At 51.1% G+C, this 22,093-nt stretch overlaps 2 protein-coding genes across 2 annotated transcripts; one reads left to right on the top strand and one right to left on the bottom strand.

Moving 5' to 3' along the window:
• The first annotated feature begins 207 nt into the window (after window positions 1-207).
• EXOSC5 (exosome component 5) lies at window positions 208-8,178 on the top strand. The gene is made up of 6 exons (XM_068527680.1): window positions 208-418; window positions 3,843-3,956; window positions 4,694-4,815; window positions 5,831-5,971; window positions 6,965-7,054; window positions 7,774-8,178. Exons 1-6 carry the CDS (start codon window positions 271-273, stop codon window positions 7,864-7,866), a joined length of 708 nt encoding a protein of 235 aa, XP_068383781.1. The 5' UTR covers window positions 208-270; the 3' UTR covers window positions 7,867-8,178.
• Window positions 8,179-10,508: 2,330 nt separating this feature from the next.
• On the bottom strand, window positions 10,509-14,469 carry TMEM91 (transmembrane protein 91). Its single transcript, XM_068527672.1, has 4 exons — window positions 14,408-14,469; window positions 13,184-13,422; window positions 11,230-11,379; window positions 10,509-10,687 (listed from the first exon to the last, which is right to left on the bottom strand). Exons 1-4 carry the CDS (start codon window positions 14,418-14,420, stop codon window positions 10,529-10,531), a joined length of 561 nt encoding a protein of 186 aa, XP_068383773.1. The 5' UTR covers window positions 14,421-14,469; the 3' UTR covers window positions 10,509-10,528.
• Between the last annotated feature and the right edge of the window lie 7,624 nt (window positions 14,470-22,093).

Genomic DNA, 22,093 nt, shown 5'->3' with positions numbered 1-22,093 from the left:
AGCCTCAGGGTTTCAGGGCCCGGGGACCTCGGGTAGGACATGTCAAGGCCTTCCCTCTCTTCTCTTCTGTCCAATGGCTTTCCTGGACTTTCGAGGCGGGAGTGGGAGGGACCAAATTGTTAGTAAACGCGGAGCCACGTGCGGGCACCGATCCTGGAGACCCCACCCCCGACCCCGGGTCGGCGCGTGCGCACTAGGTACGCAGTCTGTACGCAAGCGGGCGCTTCTGGGCGGAAGCGACAATCCCGGCTGCACGTGGGCTCCGGGGCGATGGAGGGGACGATGCAGACTGAGACGAAGATCCGCGCTGAGTCTGGAATAGAGTCTGGCTCTCGGGGCCCCAGTTGTAGCCTCCGGCACTTTGCCTGCGAACAGAATTTGTTGTCCCGGCCCGATGGCTCTGCCTCTTTCCTGCAAGGTAGGAACTCACCCAGGTCGTATTCGTTTTAGGGCGCGGTTACAGTGTACTGTGCTAGCTGGTAAATATTCCTCCTGGACTGGTGCAGTTCTTGCCGGGGTGGATACTACTGCATACGTCAGTAGACATATACCTCTCCCTCCAGACTAGCCGGGAGAAGATATTTCCACTTTGGTAAGTACTCAGAATGAGAGAGGGGCAGATCTCCTCTTAAGAACGAATACTCCAGAATAGGGGAAATCTCCTTACCCGGGTGTCTCCCTTGACTAGGTTCCTCCCCCGCCTCCCACACACGCATCCTGCGTCCATACATCCCAGGGTGAGGCAAACCCCTTTGTTCGCATAAATACCCGGTAGACTGGCAAATCACCACTAGCGGTTTAATTACTCCCTGGACCCGTGGCAGATCTTCTACCGAAGTAGATACTTATCAGATTGAGGGTGATGTCCCCAGCCCCACCCCCACCCATTGGGTAAATATCCCTTTGACTGGGATACACAACTCTTCCTATATCCCTAAGATTGGGGCAGGTCTTACCTATTAGGTAAATATCCCCTTCCCCTAGTTAAACAATTCTCAGACTAGACTCACCTCCCTGACCCCGGGAAATATTCCTCTGGAGACAGGCCTAAAGATCACCCCCATAAATGCTTCAGGCCCTGCCTTAGGGCATTACCTCAGACCCAGGTACAGAACCTGCTTTCATTCATTCCTTCATTGAACACATGTATTTTTGCTAGCACTGAGAATACATGGATAAAACATTTTTTTAAATCCCTGCCCTAATGGAGTTGACATTCTAGTCAAAGAGACAGACAAAAGATAACTAAGTAAAATATATAGTAAAATGCTGTGGAGAAAAATACAGTAGGGAAGAGAACCAGGGTGTGCCAGAGAGGGTTGCAGTCTTAATTAGGATGGTAAGGAAAGGCCTCACTGAGATGGTACCTTTTGAATAAAAACCTAAAGGTAAGGGAGCAAACCCTAAAGAGATCAAGAGGAAAGCTTACCAAGCATTGGGAACCACAGGGGTAAAGGCCCTGAGGCCAAAACTTGCCTGGTGAGGAATAGTCAGGGGACAAGTGTGGCTGCAGCAGAGACAGGAGGCGGGAGGGAGGTAAGGAGGCCTGCCCGTCATATAAGGCCTAGTGATTGAGAATGGAGTCGTGTGACATGATCTGAATATATATTAACAGAATCTGTCTGGCTGCACTGTTGAGGTTAGAGGGGGACAGGGGGAGGCGAGGGTGGCTCAGACCAGAGTGGAAGCAGTGCAGGTGGTGAGATTCTGAAGGTAAAACTGACAGAGTTTGCAGATGGTTTGGTTTGGGGATATGAAAAAAAGAGGGATAACGTGAAAGTTCTTTTCCGAGATTAGCTGTGCTGGGAGAAGATGGGTTCAGTTTGGAACATTAAATTTACAATGCCTAGTAGACATCCCTGTGGCAGTGTGGACTGGGCAGTAGGACATACAAGTCTGGAATTTGGAATCCTTCCGCTATAAATGGTATTTCAAGCTACCGATTGGCAAATGGTATTTCAAGCTACCGATTGGATGGGATCTCCAAGAAAATTAGTATAGATGGAGAAGAGAGGCGGTCCCAGGACTAAGCCCTGGGTCTTCTAGCTTGTGCGGAGCTAGGAAGAGACACTGAGAAGGAGCAGCTAGTAAGGTAGGAGGAAAACCAAGAGAGGGCGGTGACCTGGAGCCCAGAGAAGAACGTGTTTGAGCTGTAAGGGCCAACCAGCTGCATTAGTCCTCCTGCAGAGGCTGCATCACGTGAGGATGGGCTAGACCTGTGGGTTGACAACTTGGACGTATGTCATTGGTGGCGCAGTCAAGAGCTGTTCTGGTGGAGGGATGGGGTCAAGGAGGAAAAGAAAGAGTCAGTGAGTGGAGACAGCTCTTCAGGAGCTTTGCTGTAAGAGGATCAGATAAACGGGGCAGGGGTTAGATGGGTGTGGGGTCCAGAGGGGAGGGACTCTTGTGCTCACGTGAACCACAGACCGCTCATCTGGAGTAACAGGAAGGAAGGCCCCAGTGTGGGTCTAGTTCTACTTGGATAATTTCCCCCTTCGGGTACATTCTCCTGGAGCCAAGAGAATCCCCTCCCTTGTGTGGCAGCTCCTCCTCCCCAACTCCAGGGAAAAAAAGGCCTCTACCCGGGACCCCCCCAAGGCTTAGCTCTCTGGCTGAATGCAGATGCCTGGCGTTTCTTAGAGCTTAGGAAATACTGAGCCCCTTTTGTGTTCTAAAACCCCAAAGCCCAGGACCCTGGAGCAGGTTTGCAGACCTTCAAAAGTGTGTCCCACATGCTTGTGGCCTCAGAATCTCTGATGAGGTTAAGGATGCAAAGCCTCAGAACCTACCCACTCCAACTGAGGCTGGCCCTCTACATTTTTGAATTAACTGCTGTGGTGATTCTGATTGCAGGCCAGTGTTTGGAAGCTTTGCCGAAGCTCTGTTTCTTCCCACTGCAGGTTGCAGGCCCAGCTACACAGTAGAATGGCCTGTGGAGCTCTGAGGCTGCTGGTGCCTGAGCCCCAACCCCCAGCAACGGAATTAGGCTCTCTGGGGGAGGGACCTGGGCATCAGTATCTTTTAAAGCTACGCAGTGAGTCCATTGTGCAGCCAGGGTTGAGAATCACTGCGTCATTAGTGGTTGTTTTTAACTGGAATAAAGTGGAAGATATCAGAGTATATCAAAGCAATAACGGTAAGGGTTGCTTTTGAGGCTTTTGTTCCACTTACATGCACACAGATTTGGGTGAGTTTTAGGTCCTGCTCTATTTCTTATTGGGAGTTAGGGTCAGAAAAGTTTGCAAGCTGCTGTTGAGGTCCAGTCTCCTCATTCTGCAGATGGTGGAACTAAGGCCCAGAGAAGGGAGCAAAATCAGCTGAGGTTACAGAGCCAGGAGGAGATAAGCAGGTGTCAGGACCCACCCCCGGATATTTATCTCTTTCTCAGATGTCCTGACTGCTGCAGAGTTTGGGGATGTGAGCCTGAGGGAAGAGAGCTGGGCTAAGGGAAGCTTTGGATGCAGAAGTTGGGACCAGCAGCCGTAAGAGGGAGAAAGTTTAGCTCTCAGGAAGAACTTCCCATTAAAGTTTATAATAATAGCTAAAGTCTTTTGGGCACTCAGCCCTTACAGGCAGAGTCCTAAGTGGTTTTCTTTTTATCTCATGTAATCCTCACAGCTGTGAGGGAGGTACTGTAGTTGTCCCCATTTTACAGATGAGGAAGTGGAGGCAGAGAAATGAATCAAGTGCTCAAAGAATCACTACCAACAAATGGTGGGCCACGGTGAGGATGATGTGGGCAACCCTGGCCACCTGGCTCAGGGCCCACAATGTTAAGTGCCAGGCGTTGGGCCCCAGAGGCAGGGAAGATTTGGGTGAGGCCTCCCATGCTGTCTCCCCAGGGGATACCTCCGTCCTGGCAGGCGTGTACGGGCCAGCAGAGGTGAAAGTCAGCAAAGAGATCTTCAACAAGGCCACACTGGAGGTGACCCTGAGGCCGAAGATCGGTCTGCCTGGTAATTGGGCCTCTCGCCCGGTGTCTCCCTCACTGCTTTTCCTGGTCTCCACTCTCCCCTCCCTCCTCTCATCACCCCTCAGCTATTTCTTTCTTTTCTTTCTTTCTTTATTTTGGCTGTGCTGGGTCTTAGCTGCGGCATACGGGCTCTTAGTTGCGGCATGCATGCGGGAACTAGTTCCCCGACCAGGGATCGAACCTGGGCCCCCTGCATTGGGTGCGTGGAATCTTACCCACTGGACCACCAGGGAAGTCCCCTGCCCTCAGCTATTTCTGTCTCTTTCTCCAACTCTCTGCTTCTGAGTCTCTGTTTCTGTCACTTTTCTCTCTTTCTCCCTGTCTCTCTCCATCTTCACTCTCCCCTCCTCTTTCCTGGCTCCATCTCTCCTCCTTTCCATTAACCTGTTTTTCCGCTCTTTTACTCTGTCCCCCTCACTCCCCAGGGCTGGGCCCACTGGGATGGGGGTGGACAGCAGCACTGGACATGGGAACTCAGAGGTTCTCCTCCCCGGGAGGCTCCCTTTGGTGGGTGCTGGAAGTGGCAGGGGTCGGGTGGGTGGCAGTCAGGCCCTGCCTCCTTCCCACTGGGACTCCTCTGTCATCCATTCAGGGTCTTCCAGTAACCCGGACTGGGACTGCAGGCCCTTTTCCAGAGGGTTTGGGTGGGGCATATGGAGGAAGGTGAGCCAGATGGAAGGGAAGAGCCTGACAACCCCACCCCACCCCTGATTTCCCCAGGCGTAGCGGAGAAGAGCCGGGAGCGGCTGATCAGAAACACGTGTGAAGCGGTGGTGCTGGGAGCTCTGCACCCCCGCACCTCCATAACCGTGGTGCTGCAGGTCGTCAGCGATGCTGGCTCTGTATCCTTTCCCCCAGGCCACCTCCTCCAGGAAGTCCTCCAGAATCCAAAGCCTGTGCCAGTGACCTCAACTCTGACCCAGAGCTTGGATTTGAGGCTCAACACCGGGGGAGTCCTGAGCAGGTAGAACCTTAGGTTCAGCAGCTCAGCCTTGAAAGATCGCTGTGGTTTGGGTGCGAAAGGTAGAGGCCAAGGACCAGAAACGGGCATTTCTAGACGGCTTTGCAGGTGCATGGCCCTGCGTTGGGCAGACACTTCACAGATGAGGGAAAAGGAGGACTATTGCGAACCCATTTCACAGAGGGGAGGCAATGGAGGGTCAGTGGCAGAGGTGGGACTGACTGACTGTGAAGCTGGGCCCTGGGGAAGAAAGACTTGAGGAAACTGAGGTGGGGCCAGCTGTCTGACTCAGGCCTGTGCTCACCTTGCACTGTGCCAGGGCCACATCTCTCCCCTGGACTGTGGGCTCCCTGGGGACACCGACCCCTCCCTCTGTCACCCTGCCTGTCTATCGCCTGGTAGCACTGCATGCTCTAGATACCCCAGCTCCAGGCCTGGCTCTGCCACTGCCTACTTGTGTGATCTTGGAAGGCTTCTGCCCTCCGTTTCCCTGAAGGTACGTATCTGTTGAATATCATTATGATCCCTGCTTGAGGCTCAGAGGGAATACGTAACTTGCTCAAGGTCACACAGCTTAGAGGTGGCAAATTCAGGTCTGGAACCCAAGGATACTTGATCCCAGAACTACTCTGCCTTTCTCTGATCAATTAGTGACGTCTGCTACAGGCACTGGCAGGGTGAATGGAGGCATGGATGTGTTCTGCTGACCAGCCCTCCAGTAGAAACTCTTAACCTGGGAATTCCCCGGCGGTCCAGTGGTTAGGACTCTGCTCTCTCACTGCTGAGGGCCTGGGTTCAATCCCTGGTTGGGGAAATAAGATCCCACAAGCTTCACAGCATGGCCAAACAAAAGGAAGAAAAAAAAGAAACTCTTAACCACTGCCTGTGGCACTCAGCTCCTGGCCTGTTGCCTGAATGCCGCCTGCATGGCACTGGTGGACGCAGGTGTGCCCATGCGGGCCCTCTTCTGTGGGGTCACCTGTGCTCTGGACTCTGATGGGACCCTCCTGCTGGACCCCACAGCCAAGCAAGAAAAGGTAGGTATGAAGGGCAGGGTGGTAAAAGGCCTTGGGCAGAGACTCCTCCTCTCCTCCTCTAGGCCTCACTTCTCCAAAACAGTTGGCTTGTACCACCTCAGTCTCAGCTGGCAAGCTCTGCCCTGTTCATCTGGGCAAGTGCTAGAAACCCAGCTCTAACCTGCTGAAGCAAAAAGGGAATTGATTTTAAGAGGTTCAAAAACAAAAGCAAAGGAGGAAAGTTTTTTCTTCACTGGCTCAGGGTCACAGTGTGCTAGGGTTCTGGTTATTCCCAGTTATCTGCTCAGGACTGTACAGTCACATCCAGTCGGGAAAGCAGAAGCCCCTTGGGGGATTTCAGACAGAGAGAATTTAATTCAGGGAACTAGTTATAACCATATTGGAAGAGCTGAAGGAGCAAAAGGGAAGAAGAGAGGACACCCAGAGATTAGAAGCCGGAAGCCAGCTCCTGCTCGGTACTGGCGGAGACACTGGTGCAGTCAGATCTAGATGCACAGAGACGGTCTGGCTTTGCCCTGGCTGCTGAAGTCCAGAACCCACCCCATCTCCATGCCTCCTGTGGCAGGTGATAGGCCCCAAACTCCTGCTGCAATGAGGACCAGGATGCTCTCTCCTCCCTCCCAGTCTCCCACCAGATTCCTGGTAGAACCTAATGGGCAGGGGAATCTGGGAAATACAGTTTGCTGGCTTCCAGTCCCAGCAGTACAGAGCACTGCAGGGAGGCTGGGAGGCACCGGGGAGTGACCGGCACTGGGGCTGCTGCCCCTGTGGTGCAGGATGCTGTGCTCTGAAGCCCGTGTCAGGGCCATGTGGTGGAATGTGGCATGGGGAGCGATTACTCAAGGAAGCAGGAAGGGGTGGTATGTAGACCAAAAAAAAAAAAAAAAATACACTTGATACGTGAGTGAAAAGCAAGCCCCCTCTTTGGGACCAGCTGAGATTGTGTCTGAGGAGAGAGTCCCAGGTCCCCCACCTTGTACCCCTCATCCCTAGGAGGCCCGGGCAGTCCTGACCTTTGCACTTGACAGCGTGGAACGGAAGCTGCTGATGTCCACCACCAAGGGGCTCTACTCTGATGCTGAGGTACCAGTGTGCAATTGGGGGTGAATGCCAGATCCTTCCCACCCCCCTGACACGAGGTCCTGTCCCAATCCTAAGAAGCTTAAGGAGGGCCCCGTCCTTGTATCCCTTCTGTAAATAGGAGTTTTCAAACTTTGTAGCCATAGAAACCTTTGTGGGAATTTTAAAGGGAAGACCAATTTATGAGAAGAGGGGCACAGGTTGAAATCAAGAGATGGGGGCACCTGGAGGCCTCCCAGCTTCCAGCTCAGAGCTGTGCACCCCGGAACTCGGGGTGTCTGAAAAACAGAGTTTGGCACCTGTTGGGCCAAATGGTCTCCAAGAATATTTCCCACCTGGCCCTCCTGTGAATCCAGGTATACATGGCAGGAAAGATTTGGGGTCTCAGGTTCCATGGCTTTTAAGACTATTTGGAGTCACAGGGCCTGTGGCTCTAAAATTCCAGTCTGGCCCCGGAGCTCAACAAGGTTGAGGTCACGTCCAGGGGTCAGGATGCCTGATGCCATTGGTCTGAGGGCCTGGAGCTGCTGGAACCTGACCCCTGAGGCCTTCCCCTTGAAGGAGCCCATGAAGTGGGGAAGAAGAAAATGCACAGAGAGTAATCCCTGCTCCACCTGCCTCCCCTTGGGGGGCGGGGCTCCCGGTGAACGGGGAGGTGGGGCCCGTCAGGCCGTGTGGGTGCAGGCCTGGGCCCGCAGCACTGAGCCCCTCTCCCTTCCCAGCTCCAGCAGTGCCTGGCCGCAGCCCAGGCTGCTTCCCAGCACGTCTTCCGCTTCTACCGGGAATCTCTGCAGAGGCGTTACTCCAAGAGCTGAGGCACGCCGGGGCAAGCTGCCCCTCCCACCACCTCCAGCGTCAAATAAACTGGTAGCCCAGCCCTGCTGAGAAAGTGGCTATAGCCAGCCCCTGGGCCCAGGGGGCACAGACCCCACCCCACCCCAGGAAAACACTAGTAGGATGGTGCATTTATTGACTGAATCTACTCACTTTAACAGCCCGGTGAAGTGGGACTGCTGTTAGAGTGTGCAGGCCCTGCTGGGTGCTGAGGCCTCAGCAGTGAATGAGGCCCACGTCCCAGGTTCGAGGAGCAGTGAAGTGATGGGCAAATAAAATTGGTGTTTTTTGGATGGTGGATGCTATTTAAAAACAAACAGGGAAGACGGGTTTAGGTGAGTCGGGGAGAGGGCAGATTTAATACATCAGTCGGGGACACCTCCGTGGAGAGGGGAACGTCTGAGGGAAGCCCAGGAGGAGGCCAGGGACGAACTCAGGGACTCATGGACATGTGGGGGGAGGACCCCCTGGCAGAGGTTCAAGGACCAGCAAGGTGGCCAGTGTGGCTGGAGCAGAGTGACTAAGGGGAGAGTAAGGAGATGGTCGGGGAGGCAGTGGGCTTTGTGGGCCTCGGAGGGGAATCTGGCTCTGGATGCTGCTTTTACCCACCCGACAACCCTGTGAGGTGTGGCTGTTGTTACAGTCTCTGTTTTAAGGTAAGGAAACAAGGGACTTCCCTGGTGGCGCAGTGGTTACGAATCCGCCTGCCAGTGCAGGGGACACGGGTTCGAGCCCTGGTCCGGGAAGATCCCACATGCCAAGGAGCACTTAAGCCCGTGCACCACAACTACTGAACCTGTGCTCTAGAGCCCTCAAGCCACAACTACTGAGCCCACGTGCCACAGCTGCTGAGCCCACGTGCCTAGAGCCCGTGCTCCACAACAAGAGTAGCCCCCGCTCGCCGCAACTAGAGAGAGCCTGCGTGCAGTAACGAAGACCCAACGCAGCCAAAAAAATAAAATTCAAGAAAGAATAAGTTAAGGGAACAAGCTCAGAAGCCAGTTAACCGCCAGAGGTCACCAGCTAGTTAAGTGGTGGAGCACGGGTCCCACTCAAGACTCCAGACCCAGGGACTTCCCTGGCTGTCCAGCAGTTAAGACTCCATGCGTCCACTACAGGGGGCACGGCTTCGATCCCTAGTTGAGGATCCCGCGTGCCACTTGGTGAGGCCAAAAAAAAAGTCCAGACCCAGAGCCCTCACTATGCAGACAAACACCGGAGGTGCCAGCGCATTCTGGACCTCGGGTCCCTGTCTGTGAAAGGAAGTGACCGAGGCCTGTTGGTTCTCTGTCAGGGGTGATAGCAACCCCCTAAGGGGCTTTTGGAAATGGGTGTATTTTCAGTTCTGATTTGACTGATCCCCACCCTCACATTCAGGGGGCAGGAGCCAAGATCCCGCTAGCATCCAGCAAGGAATAACGTTCCCACAGGTCGGCCACATGGCTGCCAGATCCTGTCTGCCACTTATGTTTAGGGGTTTATGGTGAAAATGACACGTCTGGGGCCCTCTGCTGCACACTTCACATGCTTAAACTGGCCCACACGGTGCCCACAATTGCCCCTTTGAGCAGGTGTCATTTTCATCCCCAGTAAACAAGAAGGAAATGCATAAATATCTTTAGCTTGAAATTACACCCGTGAAGACGCGCAGGAGAGCACAAACAGGGAATAGTGTTTTCTTCTAGCAAGATTAAATGGCATTAAGTGGAATGAAAAAACTAAACCACTCTCACTTTATTACTTGGTAATATCAGGCTCCATTTAATGTACCTCTGATAAGCTCAGAACAGGGCTGTTTTGCCTGCCAGAGTGCCAGCACTTTGAGGCCTGAAGGTCCCATCCCTCCCAATCTCAGGCTATGTGATGGGGCTGCCTCCTAGCCCAGGTGGGTCACTGAGAGGGTGTCTGGGGAAGAGGACCTTTGGGGTACCGGAGCTGCCTGCTCCATTCTCCTCCCCCACAAGGCGGAGCCTGTGCAGTGAAGCCAAGAGATGGGGAGAGCAGACTATTATCTGAGGCCCTCAATCCAGTTCTCCCTCAGCTTTCTTCCCCTTTGTTGTGTAAGGCAGTCTGAGTTGGATTTCTGCCACTTGCTGTCGAAGGAGCTCCGGGGGAGGCTGCTGTTTACACTGTATGACTCATTTAGTGTTCAGAACTGCTCCAGGTGTGGGAGAAGTTAGTCCCATTTTGCAGATGAGGAAAAGTGAGGCTCAGAAGGTACGTGGGCGGAGGTTACACAGTGAACCTGGAGGAGGAAGGCCTTGGAACCTGGCTTTCTCTAATTCTCTACCTATCACCCACGTTGTGAAGAGAATATTCTGCAACTTGGAAGCCCTCTGAGCTTCCTCGGATTCCCTCTTCTCTGGCTCTGAGGTGTCTGGGAGCACCCCGGGGGGCAGCCTGTCACTCTGGCCCGTCCCTTCCGCCTTCCCACACACACACAGACAGACACAGGTTTCGCGGCAGGAGTGTCTGGTGTTTAATTGCTCTTTGCGGCCTCCAGGAAGGGGGGTCGGGGAGAACCGACTCACTCCCCGTTTCTGGATGCTGCCGCCGCCGCCTCATCCACCTGGATTCTCCACTCCGACCGCGGACACGCTGGGCGGCCGGCCTCTGGGTTCACAGTGGGGACCGCAGGGGCAACTAGGGCGGGTCCCGGGAGGCGAGGTAGGCGGCCAGGGTCACCAGGGCTGCTGCATACATGCATACGCCCAACCCGACGGCCAGGACCCCCAGCAGGAAAGCGCGGCGGGAGGCGGCCCCTGCCCCCTGGACGTCCCCCTTGGCCCAAGCCTTGTTGGTCTGTGGAGGTGGTGCAGCGGTGACTCAGGTATCCCCTCATCCCACCCTGCTTCCCGCAGCCCGACGCCTCCCCCACCCAACACACCCATGTATTCATTCATATGTTCCAAAAACATAGGGAGTAGCTACTGTGGGTCAGGTACAGTTGGGCACTGGGGATACTGGGTGACTAATAAAAAATATATATATATATATTACTATATGCCACAGTTCTAACTCGCTGAGCCTCACAATGACCCTGAGGCAGGAATTATTCATTCCCATTTTACAGATGAGGAAAATGAGGCACCGGGAGTTTAACCGGCTTGCCCACAACCTTACCAGAGGGTGGCAGGCCTAGGATTGGAGCTCAGGTTCTTAACCACCACTCTGGGCTGCCCTCTGTGAAAAATGCCTCATTTTACCCCTGCATGTTTCTATGTAAATCCTTTTCTCCATCACTTTTTTTTTCCCCCAAGCATGCCTCCTCTTTTTTTCTTTTCTTTTGAATGCATTTTTCTCTTCTATATCCAACCCCCTCCCAGCTCCACCCACAGACTGACCTTCTGGGCCAGGCAGAAGGCGGCAATGCCCACGGGCCAGAAACAGCACAGCATGGAGAAGACAGCCAAGCCGAGGTGGTCGTGGGGTAGGAGTGGGGAGAGAAGGCCGCCCCCATCCCAGTCCGAGTCACTGTCACTGGGTGACACATCCTATGGGCAGGAGACAGCCTAAGTGGTCATCTCCACCCATCTTCCTTGCCCCACTGCTCCACTCCCCATGCCCCCAAAGACACCAAGAGAGAAAAGTGTTCCAAGAGGTAGGCTCTTGACTTGCCCACATCCTGTATCCCTCTGACGGGAAGCTCTGGACCCTGTCTCCAGAGAAAAGCCTCACCCACACTCAAAAGCTTTGAGTTCAATTTCAAGGAGTTCACAGGTCCACTCATGGATACTACAGCTGCTTATAAGCTCTGAGTTAAAAACCGCTGAAGTGGAGACAGAAACCAATGGGGACTGGACCCTGCAAAAAGATGGCGATTAGGGGAGCCAGCTGTGGTGGCCTAAATTACCAGGACAAACCTGCTGAAACTACAGGTTCTAGGTTAAAAATGTATTTTTTTTAATCTTGCATCAAATAGCTCACAAGACTTTAAGGAGTTACTGTAAAGCCAAAACTGAAGTGAAAATCAAGGTTAATTTAACAGAGAGGTCAAATGAACAGAGAAGGCCCCTTCTGCCCTGCAGGCATTTACCAATCCCTGAATGAAAAATTAACCTTTCATTCAGACCTTGAACTAGATTACAAATGATCTTTAACTGGTAGTACCCCCAGACAGCTGACAAAAGCAAACCAAATCCTCTCCTGAGGAAGGTACTTTCGTTCTAGGCCTCAAAACAATTTTTCAAATACAATGACCAGCATTTAGTCAAAGATAACCAGGCACACAGGAACCATGGAGGAGAACTAGCAGAAATAATAAGGCCCTCAAAGTCTTCAAATAATGGGATTATTTGACACAAACCAGGTCAAAGCAAAGCTTACTGCCACAGTGTGGCAGACTGTGTTTCCAAAAATGGCCACACCCATCTGACTGATAATCTTTCTCATCAGGGGTGAGGTCTATGTCCACTTTCCTTGAGTCTGGGCAGGCTATGATTCATTTGTAATTGATAGAATGTGGTGGAAGTAATGCAACACGACTTGCAAGCATAAGTCAGAAAAGGTGAGGCAGCTTCTGCTTTGCTGAAACACTCCTGCTGGAGGTTGGAGGCACATAAGGAGTCTGGCTGCCCTGAAGCCGCCATGCTGTAAGCCCAAACCAGCCCACATGGGGAGACTCCTGCAGAAGCCCTGAGACTACATTAAGAGAGAGATAGTCAACGAGACCCCAGCTGCTTCAGACCCTGACTGTTCCACCTCGAGCCACTGGCTGACCGCAACCTCATGAAAGACCCTGAGGCAGAACCACCCAAGTCCTTCCCAAGTTCCCAACCCATGGAAACCATGAGCCATGATGATTGTTGTTATTTTAAGCTACTAAGCTTTGGGGGTGATTTCTTATATGGCAATAGCAACTGGAAAACCATGTTTAGCAAATAAAAGACATGCTTGACAATATGCACAAGGAATAAGAAATTATAAAAAATGACATTAACTGGAAAAAAGAGAGACAGAGAACAGAGGCACAGAGATGCATCGGCTTTGGAAAGAGATAGACTGATAGAGAACAGGGGGGTCAGAAATCAGAGGGAAGACAAACAGAGCCAAAGGGAACAAAGATGAGAGATGAATCTGGAGAGAAAAAGGTAAAGAAGCCAGGTGGGATGGAGAACAGGAAAAACCACACCTGGAAACCCAGGAAGGCCACACGCAGTTGTGAAGCGAGACTCCAGGCCAGCAGCTGGCAGCTGGAGTTGGCCAGCAGCCTGCCGGATGTTGGCCACAGCTGGATTCACCTCCAGCCCCCTCCCCCAGCTCCCACTAAGGAGCCTACCTTAGTGGTCCTGCTCCTACCTCAAGGTCGGGGAGCCCTGGCTCCCCCAGTACAGCACTCACAGAAGGAAGAGATGGTGGCAAGAACTGCCAACTCCTCAGTGATTCTGCAAAGGCTGTCTCTCGAAAGGGAGGCCCTGGCTCAGGCTCGCCAGGCTTCTGGACAGGGGGCTCACCGCCTACACCCACCAGCAGAGGCTGTTGGAGCTCTGGAAGACTGGGCTTGTCCATGGCTGGGGAGGGGCTCCCAGAGGGGCTTCCTGGGGGTAGGGGAAAGAAAAAGACAAGTTGTAAAAGTCTCACTTTTCTCCTTCCCCTGACTCCTGGCTTTGGAGAGACTCCAGGCAGAGACTAGGTAGCTGAACCATCCTCAGACCCATTTTACAGATAGTAAAACCGAGGCCCAGAGAGTAACAGAGGTTGGTCCAAGTTGTGAAGAGAACTCAGGACTCTGGACATTCAGTTCCAGGCTTCTCTCTCCTCAGGCAAAAACCACACACCTGTTGCACATTTATTCCAAACCATGCCTTACACACTTACTTGGCCCATGAACTACATACCCATCCTGGGTTGACACTCTCATCCCTCTCCCCCACACCCATCCCCAATGATGCTTAGTTCACACACCGCCTGTGCCCCCAAGCCTGTGCACTCTCAATACCCAAGTCCCCTGCCACACATACCCATCCAGGCAAGCCCAATCCCCACCTCCACCCGTGCACATTCACATCCCAAGGGACTGTTTGCATACTTGCCCCAAACAACACCTCCCAACGGTCTTACACACTCACCCCAAATAACTCCTTGCACATTCATCCTAATCCCCCCAGCATCAGATTCTCTCCAGATGCACATATATGCACAGGCTTCCCACACATGCAGGCTGGACACTCTCCCCTGTCCCCATCACTTCCCTTGCACATCTGCCCAAAGACCCGCGGCCACACACCCCTCTCTTTCTCCACCCACATCCATGGCCCACACCCACCCGCTCCGCTGACACCTCCTGTTTTACCAGAATCCACCTTTGCACACTTCCCCCATAACACCACCAACCCACCACACAACTCAACCACGGAGACTATTCTTCTCGCCCTCACAATCCCCCTGCGGGGGTCCCCAAGTCTCCCGCCCTCAGTCCAAACCTGGCTTGAGCCGATTTCCTGGCCAAGGTTTTGCCTCCCTGTCCCCAGCGCCAGGACCCGGGAGAAGAGCGGTGCCCCCCGAGCTGCGCCCCTCACTCACCGCCCACGGCCATAGGCCGGGACCTCCTGGGCTCTCCGCACCGACACCCTCCCCGATCCTGCCGCCCAGGTGGGGGAACTCAGTGAGCCCCGCGCTCCTAGGGGTCTGGGCCTGGGGGCGCGGGGTCTGAGAGCTCCGCTGCGCGCCCCTCTCAGCGCCCCGGGCCCGCGGCGAGGGCGGGGGTGGGGGCGGGGCGGTGGGCTCCCGGGCTCCGCCCCCAGAGGAGGCCGCGGGGATGGGGGCGGGGGGAGGATGGGGCCTTGAAGGCCGACGTCAGCGCCCGGCGCTGGCCCTTGCCACCCCGGGTGCGGAGGAGCAGGCGGAGGTCTCCGAGGTCAGCGGGCCCTGACATCCCGAAGCCAGACCCAAACGCTGCAGGACGGAGGACGGGGCGCCCCGATTCTCCAGAGCCTTCCTGGCTTGTCCCTGCTTCCACCCCACTGCCCTCCCCCCTCCCCAACAGTAAAAACAGCAACCCCGGCTAACTGTGGGCACGGTTCTTAGTGCTTTACATATACACGTACACGTTTATTCCCGAGAACGACCTAAGAGGCACTGTCATTGATTGTCCTGTCGTGCCCAGGAGGAAACGGGCGCAGAGTTAGAACTTGCCTAAAAGCGTGCCGCCGGGTCACTGAGTGCAGACTACGCCCGGCGCGGGGGTTAGATACCCTACGTTCATCAACGCACGGATTCCTCTCAGTAGCTCTATTTCTATCCCTGTTAGGCAGTTAAGGAAACTGAGGCTCAGAGATGTGTGCTCACTTGGCCAAGGTAAACAACTGGTACTAGGACCGACCCGCAGATTGTAACCCAGGGCTGTATTTCTTGCCGGCCCAAGGGGAGGGGAGAAAGCAGAGGCAGAAGGTGCGGCGGGGGCTTCCAGGGAAAGGGGTGGTGCTGGGAGTGGGCCAGGGATGGCGAGCTGCTTAGCAGGTGGTATACAGGTGGTGGCTATGAGTTAGTGTTTGGACCCACACAGACCTGAGTTCCTTTCCAGGCTCTTCAAAGCACTCGTTGTGTGACCTCTGGATAATGGCATCACCTCTCTGAACCCCAATTTCTTCATCTGTGAAATAGGGTAAATACCCCCTGCCTCTTAGATGTGATAACATATATAAAGCACTTAGATTAGGTGCCATAACAAATGTCCAACATTTGCCCCAAACTAGGCACTCTGAACGTGTTTGATGGTGTTTAGGAATATAATTACTTACATCCGTCTTCATCAGTCTAATTAGGGGACTCTTCTCGCCCAGCAGTCCTCCACCTCCTTCAGGGAGGCCACCCAGCTTGCACTGGCTTCTCTTTCTCGGAAGCCCTCCATCTCACCAGTCCCAGACAGCCAAACTGGAGGATTCCCTTCCTGATGTGGGGCAGGCCAGCATTCCCTCGCTCCAGGGCTCTGGGGCTCCGTGCCAAGAGTCCAGAGGCTGGAGCTGGTACAGGCCCCACTCCTGGGGAGAACAGACGGTGTCTGGAAGTGACCTTGGCTCAGCCAGAGTTTCTGGCAGACAACAGGCAGGGAGACCCACAGGAGCATAAATGAGGAGAGGGGGCAGAACTGTTTTATGGGGAGAGACACCCTTGTTACTCTGTATCTTCTTAACCTCGCTCTTATCACTATGAAACATAGTACATATTTCTGCTGGCTTGAATCCTCCCACCAGTGCCAGCTCCAGCTTGGCTGGGATTTGATCTCTTTTGTTTACTGCTGTGCCTCAGGGCCTAGAACAGTGCCTGACCCCAAGCAGGACTTTGAAACATATTTGTGGGCTGAGGGCATGAATTCTCACCAGCCTCAGTTTTTTGGGTTTTTTTTTAAACTTATTCTACATTAAGTGTTTTTTGTTTGTTTGTTTTTAATTAATTAATTAATGTATTTATTTATCCATGGCTGTGTTGGGTCTTCGTTTCTGTGCGAGGGCTTTCTCTAGTTGTGGCAAGCGGGGGCCACTCTTCATCGCGGTGCGCGGGCCTCTCACTATCGCGGCCTCTCTTGTTGCGGAGCACAGGCTCCAGACGCGCAGGCTCAGTAGTTGTGGCTCACGGGCCCAGTTGCTCCGCGGCATGTGGGATCTTCCCAGACCAGGGCTCGAACCCGTGTCCCCTGCACTGGCAGGCAGATTCTCAACCACTGCGCCACCAGGGAAGCCCCAGCCTCAGTTTTTTACCAAATCCCTGAGCAGTATGGGTCCCTTCGACCCCCCTAGGCCACCGCAGAGATTTATTCATTTCCAGTAGATCTCTCTGGCCACCATCAGCCTCGTACAGTCTCCCCACCCCTTCCAGGATGTCACTGGAGGCCCAGGCCTCTTGGGGTTTGTGATGGTCCTGGAATATTAATCACAAAATTCCAGCCAGGATCATCAACAGAAGCCTAAACCACTGAGTGAAAGTTTGATGAGGAACAGGATATTTATTTAGTCTCAAAGTATCCTCCCACAGATTACTTATTAATTACAAAGGGAAAAAAAATAGTATTAACGGACCACACCAGCAGACGCCACTTAAAACCAGGTGATAGAAGTTAACATCACCAGTATCGGGACAAATGAACATCGTGTGCCTCCTGATATGCACTGAAAAGGACACAACATCATTTCTGTGATGTTTTTCTGCCAAAAATGCATCATCCGAATTGAATCATGAGAAAACATGGGACAAAGCCCAACTGAGGGACACTCTATAAAGTACTTGGTCTGTACACTTTAAAAATGTCAGTGTCATGAAAACCAAAACAATAACAAAAATCTAAAAGCTGGCAGCCGGTTCTAGATTAAAGGTGACTAAAGAAACATGACAACTAAACAAAGTGTGATCCCGGATGGAAAGCAGATGGTGACAAGGTATGTTATTGGGACAATGGGAGAAATTTGAACATAAACTATAAATTAGATGATAGTTTTCTATCAATCTTAAACTGATACTTGGGGAAATGTTAAGTTGGTATTATGGTTATATAGGAGAATCCCCTTGTTCTTAGGAGAATTTTACTAATATAATATTATGAATTATAATTACGAATATAATATATTTGCATATGTGTGTATATGTGTGTGTGTGTGTGTGTGTGTGTGTGTATGCAGAAAAGCAAGCAAAAGAATTGAACAAAACTTCACAGAAAGAGGAAATCCAAGGGAGAGATGAACATTTAAAAAGTTACTCAACTAATCATCAGGGAAATGCAAATTAAAATCACAGTGCGATACCAGTATACACCCACCAGAATGGCTAAATGAAAGAAGACACCACCAGGAAGTGTTGGTGAGGATATAGAGTGGGGAAACTCTCATACACTGCTGGTGGGCATCCAAATTGGCCCAACCACTAGGAAAACTGTTGGGCAGTTTCTACTATAGCTGAACGTATCCTATGACCCAGCAATTCCAGTCCAATCAGATACGAACATATGTCCACCAAAAAACAAATTCCCATCAACAGATGGATAAAGTGTAGCATCTTCACACAGAGGAAACTATATAGCAATGAGAACGAAAGAGCTACAGCCACATGCAATAGCATGGGATGAATTTCACAAACAAAACACTGAGCAAAAGACAGCAGACACAAAACAATGCATATTGCGAGATTTCACTTATATAAAGTACGAAAACAGGCAAAATTAATCCATATTGTTAGAAGTCCAGTTAGTGGTTTCCTTTGGGGGCATCCTGGAAGAGGCATGAAGGGCATCCTGGAGGGGCTGGTCATGTTCTTTTCATGAGCTGAGTTCTGGTTACCAGGTGTGTTCAGTCTACGAAATTTAATTCAGCTGTTCACTTATGATTTGTGCACTTTTCTGTACACTGCAAAACATTTATTTTTGAAAAAGAGCAAGTTAGATCTAAAGGTATGGATAACTTTCCAAGATGTATCACTGAGGGAAAAATGCAAGATGCGGGAATTCCCTGGTGGTCCAGCGGTTAGGACTCAGCGCTTTCACTGCCGAGGGCCTGGGTTCAATCCCTGTCAGGGAACTAAGATCCCACAAGCTGTGCAGTGCCGCCAAAAAAAAAAAAAAAAAAAGCAAGATGTAAAAGAATATGAACAGTCACTCTGTTAAGCAGTACAGCACTTCCTCAAAAAATTAAAAATAGAATTATCATATGACTCAGCAATTCCACTTCTGGGTGTATACCCAAAAGAACTGAAATCAGGGTCTTTTTTTAAAAAATAAATTTAATAAATTTTTAAAATAAATTTATTTATTTTATTTAGTTTTGGCTGTGTTGGGTCTTCGTTGCTGTGTGCAGGCTTTCTCTAGTTGTGGTGAGGGGGGGCTACTCTTCATTGCAGTGTGCATGTTTCTTACTGTGGTGGCTTCTCTTGTTGTGGAGCATGGGCTCTAGGCGCGCAGGCTTCAGTAGTTGTGGCACGCGGGCTTCAGTAGTTGTGGCATGCGGGCTCTAGAATGCAGGCTCAGTAGTTGTGGTGCACGGGCTTAGTTACTCTGTGGCATGTGGGATCTTCCCAGACCAGGGATCAAACCCATGTCCCCTGCATTGGCAGGGGGATTCTTAACCACTGTGCCACCAGGGAAGTCCTGAAAGCAGGGTCTTGAAGAGATATGTGTACACCCATGTTCATAGTAGCGTTATTCACAATAGCCAAAAGGTGGAAGCAACCCAACTGTACATCGACAGATGAACGGATAAAGCAAATGGGGTGTATATATATAAAATGGGATATTATTTAGCCTTAAAAAGGAAGAAAATTCTTTGATGACCATTTTGTAGTGTATAGAAATACTGAATCATTATGTTGTGCACCTGGAACTAACATGGTGTTGTAGGTCAATTATACTTCAAAATAAATAAATAATTGCCATATAATTAAAAAAAAAAAAAAAAAAGGAAATTCTGACATGCACCACAGCATGGATGATCCTTGAGGACATTATGCTAAATTATTCTAAATGAAATAAGCCAGTAATAAAAGGACAAATAATGATTCTACTCAGATGGGGCACCTAGAGTAGTCAAATTCACAGAAATAGAAAGTCAATAGGTGGTTTCCAGGGGCTAGAGGAAGGGAGGGATGGGGAGTTTTTGTTTAATGGGTACAGAGTTTCACTTTTGCAAGATGAAAGGAGTTCTAGAGATTGGTTGCACAATTATGTGAATGTACTTAATGCCACTGAACTGTACACGTAAAGATGGTTAAAATGGTAAATTTTATGTTATGTGTATTTTATCACAATTTTAAAAACTTTAAGAATAAAAAGTACAGGGATGTCCCTGGTGGCGCAGTGGTTAAGAATCCTCCTGCCAATGCAGGGGACACGGTTTCAAGCCCTGGTCCAGGAAGATCCCACATGCCGCAACTAAGCCTGTGTGCCACAACTACTGAGCCTGTGCCTAGAGCCCGCGAGCGACAGCTACTGAAGCCTGCACGCCCTAGAGCCCGTGCTCCACAACAGAAGAAGCCACCCCTCGCCACAACTAGAGAAAGCCCGCGCGCAGCAACGAAGACCCGATACAGCCAAAAATAATAAATAAATAAATAAACAAACATTTACCATCAGACAGTTTCTGTTGGTCAGGAATCTGTTGATGGCTTACCTGGCTGGTTCTCGCTCAGGGTGTCATGAAGCTACAATCGGCATGTTGGCCGGGTGCAACAGTCACTGGAAGATTTGATGTGGCTGAAAGATGTCCTTCCAAGATGGGTCACTCATATGGTGCTGGTTTGCTGGCACGGGGCCTCGGTTGTTCTCCATTTGGGTCTCTCCGCTGGTTGCTTCACTGCTGTCACAAATGGTGGCTGGTCTCTCTCAAAGTGAGCCATTCAATAGAGAGATGGATGAGGAAGCCTCAATGCCTTTTATGGCTTAGTCTAAGAAGTCACACAGCAACACTTCTACCATATTCTGCTGGTTAGAAGCAAGTTACAAAGTGCAGCCTATACGCAAGAGGAGGGGGCTTCCCTGGCGGCGCAGTGGTTGAGAATCTGCCTGCCAATGCAGGGGACAGGAGTTCGAGCCCTGGTCTGGGAAGATCCCACATGCCGTGGAGAAACTGGGCCCGTGAGCCACAATTGCTGAGCCTGCGCGTCTGGAGCCTGTGCTCCGCAACAGGAGAGGCCGCGATAGTGAAGAAGCCCGCGCACCGCGATGAAGAGTGGCCCCCACTTGCTGCAACTAGAGAAAGCCCTCGCACAGAAACGAAGACCCAACACAGCCATAAATAAAATAAATAAATAAATAAAAATAAAATAAATAAATAAATAAATAAAAAGAGGAGGGAAATTAGGCTCCACCTAGTGAAAGAAGGAGTGTCAAAGAATCTGTGGACATATTTTAAAACAGCTTCATACATTCATTAAATCCTGACAATAATCTAACAAGGTGGGTACCATCACTCATTCTCACGTTACAGATGAGGAAACTAAGGTACAGAGAGGCTAAAGGTCACACAGAAGAGCCAGAGCTAAGACTTAAATCCAGGTAGTTGAACTGGGAAGCATTTTCTTAATCACTAATGTCAACCAGTGGGAAAGAAACAAACTGAAGAAAAAAATATTTAAGAAGGAGCATTGTATGAGACTTTTGTTTGTTTTTTGGCCATGCCACGTGGTATGCGGGATCTTCGTTCCCCAACCAGGGATCGAACCCATGCCCGCTGAAGTGGAAGCACGGAGTCTTATCCACTAGACCGCCAGGGAAGTCCCATGTACGGGACTTTGATGACTGGTTGGACGTGGTAAGTGATGGAGTTGAGGATGACACCCATAACCTCCATATTCCTTTGATACTGGGAGATGCGTATCCAAGAGAGGCAGGACAGCAGGAAGTTAAGAACATAAGGTGTGGGGACGGAGTGAGACAGAACTATAATCAATTTGGGTTTTTTTAAAATAAATTTATTTATTTTTTATTTATTTTATTTTTGGCTGCGTTGGGTCTTCGTTGCTGCGCGCGGGCTTTCTCTAGTTGCTGAGAGCAGGGGCTACTCTTCGTTGCGGCGCGCCGGCTTCTCATCGCGGTGGCTTCTCTTGTTGCTGAGCTCAGGCTCTAGGCACGCGGGGGCTTCAGTAGTTGTGGCTCAAGGGCTCTAGAGCGCAGGCTCAGTAGTTGTGGTGCAGGAGCTTAGTTGCTCCGCGGCATGTGGGATATTCCTGGACCAGGGCTTGAACCCGTGTCCCCTGCAGGCGGATTCTTAACCACTGCGCCACCAGGGGAGCCCATCAATTTGGTTTAAGGCAAACGATTTTGCCCTAATTTCTTCATCTTAAATAAGGCTGATAATTACCTACCCTTTGGCATATCTGTGAGGATTAAAGGAAATCATGCATGCAAAACAATCAGTTTACAGCGGCTGGCACGGAGAAATTACTCGATAAATGGTAGCTTTCAAATATACCTATTAGTGAAATATTATTGAATTGTATACCTATTGAATTATTGTATCTATATAAATACCATCCTATTGAAACGTTGCCCTCTCCCTATAACTTTCAGCTGGTGACTCCAACTTCTGCAGTCCCCGTTTTGCAAAAAGTAGAGGAATAAGTTCCTTTTGGACTCCCTTTTGGTCTGAGCTGGAGGAATAAGGCACGAACTACAGTGGGGAAGGCACCGCTCAGGAAATCAGAATGTGAGTGCCTCTGACTCAGTCATTCCCCTTGTGTCCATTACATGGATGCAATAACTGAGACCTAGAGCTGTGCAAGGTCACAAGTTAC

Source organism: Eschrichtius robustus, chromosome 19, assembly GCF_028021215.1.
Source record: "Eschrichtius robustus isolate mEscRob2 chromosome 19, mEscRob2.pri, whole genome shotgun sequence".
Lineage (NCBI taxonomy): Eukaryota > Metazoa > Chordata > Mammalia > Artiodactyla > Eschrichtiidae > Eschrichtius > Eschrichtius robustus.
Note: the sequence above shows the minus strand (reverse complement) of the source record. Positions and strands in the feature narration are given on the sequence as shown.

Coding starts and splice junctions, on each gene's coding strand:
- EXOSC5 (XM_068527680.1), top strand. CDS start 271: ATGGAGGGGACGATGCAGACTGAGACGAAGATCCGCGCTGAGTCTGGA. Junction 419..3,842: donor CTCTGCCTCTTTCCTGCAAG/GTAGGAACTCAC, acceptor CTGTCTCCCCAG/GGGATACCTCCGTCCTGGCA. Junction 5,972..6,964: donor CCACAGCCAAGCAAGAAAAG/GTAGGTATGAAG, acceptor CCTCATCCCTAG/GAGGCCCGGGCAGTCCTGAC.
- TMEM91 (XM_068527672.1), bottom strand. Junction 11,380..13,183: donor CAGGGCTCCCCGACCTTGAG/GTAGGAGCAGGA, acceptor TCCTGCCCATAG/GATGTGTCACCCAGTGACAG. Junction 10,688..11,229: donor CCTTCTGCCTGGCCCAGAAG/GTCAGTCTGTGG, acceptor CCACCTCCACAG/ACCAACAAGGCTTGGGCCAA.